Source organism: Rhyacophila brunnea, unplaced genomic scaffold, assembly GCF_057557595.1.
Source record: "Rhyacophila brunnea isolate RB1 unplaced genomic scaffold, BYU_Rbru_1.0 scaffold_17, whole genome shotgun sequence".
Classification (NCBI taxonomy): domain Eukaryota; kingdom Metazoa; phylum Arthropoda; class Insecta; order Trichoptera; family Rhyacophilidae; genus Rhyacophila; species Rhyacophila brunnea.
Genome location: NW_028232827.1, coordinates 12,922,156 through 12,934,887, shown reverse-complemented (window position 1 = coordinate 12,934,887; position 12,732 = coordinate 12,922,156). Strand labels below are relative to the sequence as shown.

Below are 12,732 nucleotides of genomic sequence, written 5' to 3'. Positions count from 1 at the left end.
TTACTAGCTACATAACAAAATAACATCATTATCATTAGCTCAATTATTTTTTCTGGCTACAATTATTTAACAATACATGCAAATAGAATGGAGTGAATACTTTTACCTTTCAGAATTAATAATATTGGAAAATAACAGTTTAATTAAGGATTATCTGAATTGTCTCATGATCTGTATAGCTCTAGTTTACCCTATTTACATCTTGAATCACGCGTTTAAAAAAAACCTCTGTGCGGGTTATAAAAAATATTTATAATACCTATAAAATAGAATGTACGCGTGGTAATATTTACTATGACATAATAATTATTATCTTTTGATATGGTTCACGGTCGAAAGCCTTCTCTATATTATACATTATGCAATACATGTTTTAACAATGCATTTTGTTGATTACCGATTACTCACAATGACCATAATAATTCAACTAATCGAATCGAAATTATTTTTTGGACATACCAAGGTCGTAATGCATTTAGGAATGTCATGCATCGTGTAATAATAAGAAACTAGTTTAGAAGTCAATTTTATCAACTTCAAATTATAGCGATTTTTATATTGAAGTCTTGGGTTTATTTAATAGCTTCCGCAGAAAAAAACTGAATAATAAAATTTTGGAAAAATAATAAATTCTAATAACATGCTTAGCAGGAAATAGTTTGACTGTTTTTTAATAATCTGGAAACAATAGATTTCTCATATATGTAATAATAAATTAATGTGGACATTTTGAAAACAAGTTTTTTTTTAAATATTTAAATTGATAATATAATAATTAAATGAACTATTTATTTTATTCAATGAATAATTCACAAGCTTTGAGTATGACACATTCTTTATATGGAGCATTCACAATTTGAAAACACCTCAGATTTATAATATACCTAGTAGAAAAAATACGACGCCAATAAGTAACACAATTCGATTTTCATATAAAAACTACTGGTTAATTACGTCCCTCGTTTGTAAAGCACATTGATGCGAATCCAGTATCCAGTATAACACAATATTGGTACAGGTTAAAATCCATCGGATGTCGTATTTTTTCATTAAAAGATTTTTTGTAATAGTTGTAATATTATATCTGAAGTGTTTTCAGTTAATTTGTAGGTATCAGAAAAAATCTTTTTTGGAAGAATCCTGTAGTCACAGGTTCAAGTCCATTTGGACGTCGAATTTTTTCAAAAAAGATTTTTAATGAGTACCTGAGGGTGTTTTCAATTTATGTATATTCAATATTACAATATTTTGTGACGAGTTTTTGTCTTTCATTCCTTTCAAGCAATTGTACGACACCAAATCTAACTAATTTTACTTCTAAGACACAAAAACTTTACAAGATATATAAATACACTTACACATTTGGTGTCTGTGGCAAAAAAAAAAACAGACACAAAGTAAAAGTAAATGAGATAGGTGTTCATTATATACAAATCATGCGAAAATTTTCATGGGATTCTCCGAATCAAAAAGGTAATGCATTAACAAGAATATAAAGTCATATAACAATGGTATTATCAAAACATTTCCAATTACCACAATAAACACAGTTGCTAATACGACTTCTTTCGCTCAATGGTGCCCATTTTCCTAGTAAAGTACTTAGCGATGGGTAAATACACCCTTGGCTTAGACCCTGAAGAACTCGTATTCCCAAGAGCATTTTCCAACTTCCCTGAAACAAATTACAATATATACTTTTTTTGGTTTTAAATAAATTTTATAAAAAAGTGTTTCAACTAAAATAGCCATGGTGAGTTATTCGTAGATATAGCGCTGCACGCAGAGGATTTTCTTGGCTGATTATGTCACTGATATGAATGTTTTATAACAAGGCAGTACTGCAAATTATTTATATCTACCATCAAACTAAAAACGCCGCAATGAAATATATTATAATATACACTAATCCATGCAGGAAAATAATATAACACAGCAGAGACGCGTGTAGAAAGAAATTATTTGAAACCTGACAATGTCTATGACGTTGGTGGTCTGTGATGGAAGGGCCAGGATCATGGCCCCACAAGGGGGATATTAACATTTTAAAAAATAAGGTGGTAAGATGTAATTGTTGATTGTTTTGTTTACTGGATAACTCCATAATTCAATTAGATGTATTAAAACCACAAAAAATTGCTAAAAATAAACTGAAGGCCCTTATTTTTACCTCTAACACAATTTTCAGAATGCTTATATGCTTATGTCACACATGCCATTACTTAACGATTGTTAGGGGACCCGCCAAAGATTCTTGCTGGCGGGGAGGACGCTTTAGGATGTGGGTGCCATGGCCAGGATAGAGGGATGTAGTTGTGTAGGCAACTTTCGATAGAAAACGGCACCAAGAGAAGAAAAACTAAGATTTTCAATCACTTCAAAATACCAACCCTATACGTAAATCGGAATTTGCAGTAAGTAAACAGTATACATTTCTAAGCTTATTAATTGAGTTAAAACGTTCGTTTATTTGAATAATATGAATACTCCTGATAAGCCGGTTTCAGGTAATGTATTAATATATAAGGAAATAAAGACACACATAATATAATAAGAAGTTATTTCCGGTGCCATTATAAATTTCGAATAATGCATTGTCTGGAACCAACATAAGGTGTCGCACAGAGCAATGTGCAACATTCTCACCGCAACCTCTGACGAAAACTTCGCTTTACGAAACTACTCATAAGAGGTTTGCCCACAAATAAAATCATTAATTTGATGTTAATTTTTATAGTACTTATTCCACTTTTGTTAATAATAATTAATAATAAAAGTAGAATAATTACTATACAAATTTGCGTTTTATTAAATTAAATTAATAATACAATGCATTTCCACCATGAATTGACAGTTAACACAATAAAATAAATTAATATGAATATTCATTTTGCAAAACTCACACAGCAGTGAAAAAAAAACGCAGTCGAATCTATACCCATATTATTCTGTCACGTGAGTTTCATCTTATCGGTAAGCTGATACGAACATCACAGGAATGGTGCAAAACATTTACAGATAGGTACTGCGAATAATTGTCATATATAGGTCGATGAGAGCTTTAAAGCAATACAAAATAATTTGATACTGTTTAAAATGGGGAGTTATTATTGTGACATATTTACCAAACCAACACCCCATGGTATAACCAAACAAAGTATTCCATTAACCACCAATGCTATTGTGAGAAAGATTTTTCCACCATATTTGGTTGCCAGAATTCCAGCTGGTATCTGCATCACTAAGTATCCAATGAAGAATGCTGACAACACCAAGTTTTGTACTTTTTTGCTCCAATCTGTGTATACCTATAATAAAATTTAAAAAAAAAAACAATTATTATCATTGGCCCGGTTCTATGGTTCGTAATCTCGACGGATTTATTCACCCCAAATACCACGAATTTATTGAAAATGATGGAATCCCAGAATTTCGCCATTGGTTTTTGGTTATTTGTTTTATCAATAATACTGTATTTTTGTGAACACATAAAATCAAGAGAGTTACAGCCTTCTAAATTTGTGTGTACTTATGTACGCGCGTTAGAAGTTATACTTCTTTGGCGTAACAAAACAAATAATTATTGTATTGGACCAAAACTTATCTTTGCCATACAGCGGTTATAATCGATTCAGAAGTTGACCATGATGAATTAATAAAAAATCAAATTTTATTTGCGTGTTATTATGATGATATTCATTTCGGTCTCAAAAGTATTTTATCGATATACCTAGGTACCGTCAGCAATAATATTATGTATGCGAATAAATAATATTATTGCAGAATGTACCTACTTTAGAAGAAAATAATCTCAAAACCTGTGTTTGAAAAATTTAGCAAACCTCTATTTCGACCATCTTTTCTTAAACAGATGACTGTACAACTATTTTTGTTAACAATGATAATTTATTACAAATCAAAAGTAAAACATAAGTAGCCTATTTAATGGTTTAACTGAATCGTGAAAATAATTTTTATGATGAAACATAATAATTATTGTTGTCTTCAATTATTATAAACCACTAATAAATAAATTGACATAGGATATACGACAAATATTATCCTAAATTGTAAAAATATGTATTTTTGTGTATGAAGTGTCTAAATATTGTAAATTTACAACATACCATTGTTTGAATTATTTACCAACTCAACATTCACAAAACTTATTTATTTATTGATATATAATTTCAGTCATAAATAATACTTATATAAATATAGCCTCAAATCTTGATACACAATCTTTAAAATGAAAAATAAATATACACTCCAATATAAATAAAGTTATATGAATATAAATTAACAGTGTAGCATGTTAAAATAGTTATAATAATAATAATAATCATAATAATAAATTGTGTTGCAACTTCCGTCACACGCCAAATGCGTTACATCGGCGCACGCAACTTTGTCACACGCCAAAAATACACTGATCTGTTTTCCCAAATGCCCCAAAAGAAGTGTAACTTCAAAAAAACTATGAAAATTACGAATTAGGATCGTAAAATTAACATCGTTTATATCGGCGTGTAAAACAAATAAAATACACATTATGATTTATCAAGATAATAATTGGGATTGTAAGTTTTTGTAGGATTTTAAGAATTTCCACAAAACATATCAAATTAAAATTATGATTAATCATAAAACTTCTTCACTAACACCTCAAAAAATAGTCTCTAAAATGTATGTATTTTTATATCGTCTGTTTTGGTACAAATACTGAGAAAATGTGGAAAAATGTCTTATGTTGGATCACGGATCAGGAATATTAATCCCGGAATTGCAAATTGTCTCCGTGATTGTAATGTTCAATTGACAGTTCAACTGGCTGTCTTATTTCCAAGTTCCATTGTAGAATATATTCCCTCTCTCCATTGACTGCCGCAAACTTCTTCCATTGGATTAACCTCACGGATAAGTATTAATTTCTACACAGCTCAACTGTTTCAGGTTAGATCTACCGATTCATCATTTCTCATATAGTTTACACTCTACAGTCTGATGTGTGGCTAGGTAAGTTACCTGCCATGGTTTTCCCAATGAATTTTTCCTACTTTTACAAGTCAGAAGCATTTAGGTATGTATTATTTATTTTTACTGTCCATTAAATTAACACTTCGCTGATAAAGTGCAACAACGTGAAGCTTTACAGGCTCTTTACCAGGATTAATGGAATGAATGTTTGATAAATCCATTGGGTCAATACCTGTTGATAGATTCACAATTAATTATTCATTCATCCAGCGGGATTCATGACCCAGTGGTTAGGGCAGTGTTTTTCAAAGTGTGCACCGTGGCGCCCTTGGCCGAGCCATCATAATTCAATGCGCTAATGCACGATCATAACGATAAAATCCTACGGCCCAAGGCCTGAACAAAAACGATGCATGAGTATTCGGTATATAAGTATTCGGCACCCTTACAATCTCTGCGACACGCGCTAGAGTAAGATAAAAGGTCTACATGTCTGTGAGCTAGTTTCCAAAAGTATCGCCATCAAATCGGGGCGAAACGCTTCACATAGCGTCGATAACTTGCGAGCTCGAGTTGCTTAAATTGATATTTTTTGTGTTAAACATAAAATTAATGGTAAATATTTTTAGTTAATTAAGTAGACAAGATGGTTCTGTGTATTGTCTTAAAATGTGGTAGCCGTACTGATAAGCAAGAAGATGGTATTACGTTTCATAGGTAAGTTAATACATGTTCGTGATAATTTATTTGTATTTTATTATATATTTTAATATCAGTGACCTAGTGTTTCTTTAAAATAACTTAAATTATGGATATCTTTACCTAATGGTTGCATTTTGACCGCTTAAAAATACTTTATAACGTAAAAAAATAGAAAATTATATTTTAATTCTGAGCGTCTAGTGCGAGCACTTTGGGCGAGCACTAGCGAAATGGTCTATGGTCTCGAACATTTCTCGCTCTTTTCGCATTTTTCACTCGCCCACAAACCAAACGCAAGGCACGCGGCTTCATTTAGCAATGCAACGGGTGGCGTCTAGATGTATCTATAGTCTAAGCTACGGCCCGATTAGTTTCCTTTAGGCGACAACACAATTTTTTATGCGGTTCCCGTATTACTGCGGTGACCCTTTGTCATTTTTAGCACTGTGTTCTTAAGATATTGTTTTTTTTCTAAAAATTCACATTTGTCCTTTATTTATATATCTATAATTATTTATTTAAAAAAAGAACATAAATATAATAGATACCCAATAAATGTTGCAAATAGAATACAAATAAAAAAAACCTCTGAAGTCTCGTTACGAAACAGATATATTCTAGATTCATTATAGAGCTGCGGGGAATGTGAAATAGAATTCCCTTGCCAGAGTGATGCAATTGTGACAACCCCGTATGACAATAGTTACCAATGATTATTATATTGACGATCACTGATGGCACAAGAAGAAGACCTAACATGCAAAGGTCTCCGCATGCCATTGATATTTATGTCAGTAGACAAATGGAATGGTGTCCGCCTGCACATTAAAGGTAGGCCTGTAAAGATGGTGGATCATGTAAAATACTTAGGTTGTCATCTAGGTACATAAAGACTGGTGCCAGACCATGAGGATCAGAATTGAGATGGCAAGAAGCACATTTCAAGAAAATGAAACTCTCTTCTGCAATCAAGCTATAGGTGTGGGTCCTTGATAAAGGGCGATCAGGTACTACACCATACCCATACTAGTCTACGGACTCGAATAACAGTATATAAGGCATGAATCAATAAGTAAATTTATGAATGACCGAATTCCCACAGTATTATGTTACAATGTTTCTTTCTAATTACATAAAAGATACCTACCTATAGATTAACTACCGATTAGACAAAATTATGATTTATGGTGTAATTTTAAGAACAAGCTATATTTCTGCAATATTGTAGAGTATATAGTACCTATTGTGAATTATATTGTTAACATCATAAAACTCATGGTTTGTAATGGGGAACCAGGGAACTCAGAAATAATGGGAACTGAAATACCCAACGGGTAAGGCGATAGCAGGTAACCGACTCGAGTAAGGAAGAATCCGGGTTAAACTTACACACGTGTCAAGAATACGTTGTACGTCGAATATTGAAAACTGCTCTTGGCTTATTCATTTACGCTCATTTAATGTTGGTGTATTACACACACCATTGCACGTGCATAATGCGTGCTTCATTTTCGTAGGACACTCACACATTCAAAAGCCTGCATCAACATGCGGCGTATTGAATATAGCCTATCGGTATTGTTTTTATTATTTGTTCTGTGTGGGGAACTATAATATTTTCACAGTGACTTTTGTTAGTGGGAAAATAATAGCAAATACAATAAATCCCTATTCAGTATTCAATATATACTAATATGTAGTGAATGTAAAAGGAATTTTTGATTTAGACGCCATATTGTTAAGTTATGTATGTTAAATACCTGATTAGATGTATAATAAATGAAATTAATAAGACAAAATCGTTAATTACTAATTTTGGATAATTATAGCAACCTGGTTCAACGGTGCTCAGTTTAATTTCCAAGGCGTTGGAGATCTGTCACAACTGGTAAATAATACGTAATGCAAACCATATCATCTGGGAATATCTATTGAGAGAGCTGTTCAAGTCAATTTGCGGCGTCATATTGCCAACGTGAGGATCTCTTATTAACATAGATTGTTCGACAGCTTTATATTAACTTTTTGTTACTTACTACAATTTTTAATTTAGCCTCTACGTGCTTCTCTTCCTATGGGTACTCTGGTCATAAAATAAAGTCATTTAAATTCAGTCAAACCACATTTTAGTGTAAAACGATCTGAATCTTGGGTAACTGCTCTTAAAACGTAGGGTCCCGTGATACGCCCGATTACGACTGGGTGGAATTTGATCGGGCCTTAACTTCAACGTTCAAGAATAGATAAGTGCACTGCAAGTTGGTCACTAGCCTTCAATAGACCAAAATATTTTTTTGTGGTTATCCTGATGATATTTTAAGCTGACTTCTTATTCAAATATTTTAAAAATAATGTACAAAAAACGTTCTAACGATTCGTTTTTTGAAATTGTTGACCTATAAAATAATAATACCGATATGACAACATTTTATATCTAAAAGTTCAAACTCATAACTCCAAGAATATCTCCAATAAACTAATATTGACAGGCGCAGTCATTCGTTCAACGCGGAAGGACTAATGGAACGAAAAAACACCACGTCAGTGCGGTTTTAGAAACTGTTTGCATGTAGAAGTCGTAAAAAGTTGTACTAATGGCATACAACCGTTGGCAATATAATATGCAAATACTGACATAGAAATATTATGTAAACTTTGACTTTTAATGGTGTACACTGACTTGCACAACCATTAGTAAACGGTGTATTCATGAATAAAAATCAGGAACCAACACTGTATATTATAATATTTTTAATCAACAACAAAATATACATAACTAGAAAAAAACGATGTTCGAAGCTATTTGAACCCGTATCCACTGGTATCGCGTAAATATGCTTCAACCAACTACGTTCCTCATACCTAATTGCGATAATTTCAACTAGTAAGTCCTACATGAAATGTTTATCAAATTGCGTTATTATTGACTATCGGTTTTTGTGTTCTAAATCAATGAATATTAATTACATTAATTACTAACAGATGTCTGGCTTTCGCCAAATTTTATATTTATTTATAACTTACCTATATATGGGTATATCTGAGGTGTTTTGAAGTTATGTATGTTCAATACATGAAATGTTGCATTCTCAAATCATGTGAATAATTATTCGTTGAATAAAAGAAATGGTTTATCAAAACAAAATACTTAGTAGTCAATCCAGACAAGTAGTAGGTATCTACCTTACAATAAATTAGTATAGAATCATTATAAGGGTTATTGTTACTTAACAGATTGACGATAGTGCCAACTATCGTCGGCAAAGATATGCCAAACGGTATTAGAAAATAAGCTAGTTGGCAGGAACAAATTCTGTTTTTTGAAAATGTATTGACGACAAAAATGTTTGTTAAAATTGACAATGTTTACAGTCAGGAGAAAAATGAAAGTTAAAATTTTATTTTTAGTTGAAAAATATGCGATGAAATTTGAGTATCATGTTAAACAAAAGTTTCACCAGGATTAGTCGAAATTTTTTTAAGCAATGTCGTCATAAAACCTTTTGCATTTTAAATTTGCGTAAAAACTTATACCTAATAAATTTTCTAATCAAGAAAACCGCTAGATTTAACGCCATATTATGCCAGATGTGTCTTTCCGGTCTAGATCACTAGGTCTTTGATATTTAGCTATGATAACAGACGCAGCAGTGCTTTATTCACCGAAAGCATACAACTGACCTGCCATTGGTGATAGCTGTGATCAAACAAATTTCTTTGGATATTAATATATAAAATGTAAGTGTGTGAATTTAGATAGGTAGTTATATTTAGGTTGTTTTATTATTTCTTAAAGAAGGGTTTTAAAAAAACTTGCGGATGCCAGGAGTGATTGACTCTACAAAGCGTATAGACTGCCATAGAAGAAGGAGAAAATATGTCCATATATATTTCGATAGGAAAAATATTAATTGTGTTCTTAATGCTCACTTTTATGTGTATTTCTTATTTACCTTTAAAACTTGTTCGTTTTTTAAATCTTAGTATCTTCTAAACAAAATTGATAATTAGTAACTTCAATAATATAGTGCAAGATAAAATGTATAAAATAACAATATCCTTATAACTAAAAAGTAATAAATAATAATTAATTGTGTTACAAACAAAAGATTGAAAATATAATATGTTTCGTCTTAAGCTAACGATGAGACATCGTCGCAACAAAATTTTCCTTACATTTTCAAACCGGTCAAGGTAAATATAAAGATTTAAACACCTAGGTAGCTGCTATACGTTTTGACAGACAGGTAAATTATAATTAACGACAACGCCGCTCTTTCACTCGGCCCAACAAGAAAAAAATGAACTCTTACGCCAAACAAGAAGTTTTAAAAGTGTTATTACTACTTGCATTTATTATTAAGTCAAACTGAGACTCTTGTCTTCTAACGGTGCTGCTTTGCGGTAGCGAATTATGGCACTTTACGAAATCTCAAAGCAACCATATACTAAGTCTCGAGAACCGATGTTTACGACAGATACTGGGTATGACTTTAGGAGTAACGAGGAGATAAGAGAGCGGACCAAGTAGCTTATCATCACATTAAGAGTGAAGAGGCAACATTGTAACTTGCTCAACCATATGTTACGGATGCCTCAAGAGAGTCTCAATCTGACTTGTCTTTTTTTTAAGCCAACCGGAATCCGGCATCCTGGAAGGTTATTAAATACTATTTAGATATCTAATGCATTCGGCGGAGCTAAGGAATTTTGATATGACCTAGAAAAGTGCACTAAGGCTAGCGAGCGACATGGATCATGGACATGGTCTAAAAAAACATTTACCGTTCCTTTGAGATCTTATCTAGGCTCCCTACTATTTTTGTTATTCATCAATGATAATATATCTTCAAAAGCATAATATGTGTAGGTACTTTTAGCATACGTGGTCATGACAATATTATAATGGAGAACTCAATCCATTTAAATTAAAATACAATTAAATTAATTGAATTCATTTTTTACTATAGAATCATTCTACGTTCAGGGCAAATAATGGAATTGTAAAACATTCACAGTAGCAAGGTGTGCCGATAAAAATTGTGCACATCAGTTAGTGTCCATCGATTTTATTACTATAAACAAACCGTTGTTAGCAATAATATTATTAAGTACGTGTTTGTTGTTTACTATACATATTTCCATTATTAATTGGAACGGGGCAGTGAGCAAGATACCTAAAGGACATTTATTTTTAAACAACCTTGTGTGTAAAAAATGTTAGTGTCTGACTGCTACCTACATTATGCATGATGTATACATACGCACAATAAGTACTATACACACTTAAAATATCCCCTTAGGCTTGTGCCACATTAGCTATCAGATCACTAAAAATACCATCGAAGTTTTACAACATTTCGCCCAATGAGTTTTTATATCATTATAGATTAGTTTTAGAACGTGTACAGAAGATATTTTCCAGATTTTTATACTTTAAGTCAGGGGTCGATAACATTTAAACACATATGGACAACACTCAATTTCTAAAGTCAATAAGATGGGTGCACAAAAGCACAAAATCAAGCTCTATAATTCGCCGGTATTCGATTGTCAAATTCAGTAGTTCGCCGCCTACAAGTGTACAACGCAGATGTGACGGGTTTATTTCGGAAACCTCTTCTTCGTAAAACGTACGTCCATCGCGAAGAAATTAATGTACCAGGAGGAAAGTGCCCAAGGACCGCATCACAATAATTATGCCGTACTCCAATGCAACCGGGACACACAAAATAAAGCTTTTGGTCAAAGGGAAAGCCAGGAATCCTAAGTCATTCAAGAATATCTGCCTCACTGAACAACTAGTTGTGTCAATTGAATTACTGTTTAATATTCAGTTAATAAACTTAGTTTATAAATATGTAGGTATAAATTAGTAAATGCTTGATTTTGATTATAAATAAAACCGTAATTTGCCGTAATAATACAAATTTCTCAAAAAAAACTATTTTTACGAAAAACGTGTTTTAATTTTTACCATATTTTGTATTTATGCATTATAATCCACCGCTTTCACTAATTGGACAGTTGTCTGATTATTGGGGTGGCGGATTACTGAGAGAGTACCTACTGTACTTACTTATTTCAATCTGTACATATTTTTATAACAAAATATTTTTTACTTAAATTAAATTTATTATTGAAATAATTCAATATACGGGCATGTGATTATGATCATCTATTTATTGGTTACAAATAATGCACGTATGTGACCCGGGGACTTATTGCCAAACTCTACTATCTACTACTCTACTATCGATGTAGGCTTTGACGACCACATTTCATCGTCGCCCATATAGACTGAAGTGTCAAACATGTACATGTCGGTTAAAATGAAGGGATACTTTCAGAACATGAATTATGCCGTATTCGATAATTTATACAATATTTACTTTACATTTAAATTTCTTAAGGGCTCACTCCATTGAATCTCGGTATACATTTTTCTGTGCTTTTAATGAGTAAATAATACATAAATCCAGATATTCTTAAAAAACACTGACTACCCAATAACAAATTGCAAAAAATGCGATGACACGCCTTACCACTATATGGAAGGATCGGGGAATTTCGATTGCCACAAAAATGATGCTTGTGCAAACATTAGTGTTCTCGATATTTATATACGGAGTCGAGTTGTGGACCCTGAAGGCAAGAGAACGGAAGGCAATTGATGCCTTTGAGATGTGGTGTTGGCACCAAATGTTTCGCATTTCTTGGACGGAGCACAGGACGAACCAGTCAATCATCCAGAGACTGAAGATAAAGGAACGGCTCTCGACGATATGTCTGAGAAGAATTCTGCAGTTTTTTTGGGCATATTGTCAGGCGCGGACCGAACAACCTGGAGAGACTGGTAGTTTTGGGTAGCCTCCAGGGAAGACGAAACAGAGGAAGAGCGTCTGCGCGATGGAGCGACCAAGTGAAAGAGCTGACTGGGGGCACCATCCATTCTGCCCTGAGAGAAGCGGAAGATCGAGAAGGATGGAAAGTCTTGGTCGCTCAAAGGATGGCGAAATTTAAATGTGGTCACGATCCTCAGCCATGAGTGCA

The 12,732-nt window shown here is 32.7% G+C and overlaps 1 protein-coding gene across 1 annotated transcript in view; it reads right to left on the bottom strand.

Annotated features, from left to right (window-relative positions):
* The window catches only part of LOC147073700 (putative inorganic phosphate cotransporter), a 42,836-nt gene that overhangs the window by 9,442 nt on the left and 20,662 nt on the right, over positions 1-12,732 (bottom strand). Inside the window, exons 3-4 of the mRNA XM_085944581.1 lie at positions 3,126-3,308; positions 1,537-1,675 (exon numbers count right to left, since the gene is read on the bottom strand). Of these exons, the coding sequence (XP_085800707.1) occupies positions 1,537-1,675; positions 3,126-3,308 (322 nt within the window). The remainder of the gene's footprint in view (positions 1-1,536; positions 1,676-3,125; positions 3,309-12,732) is intronic.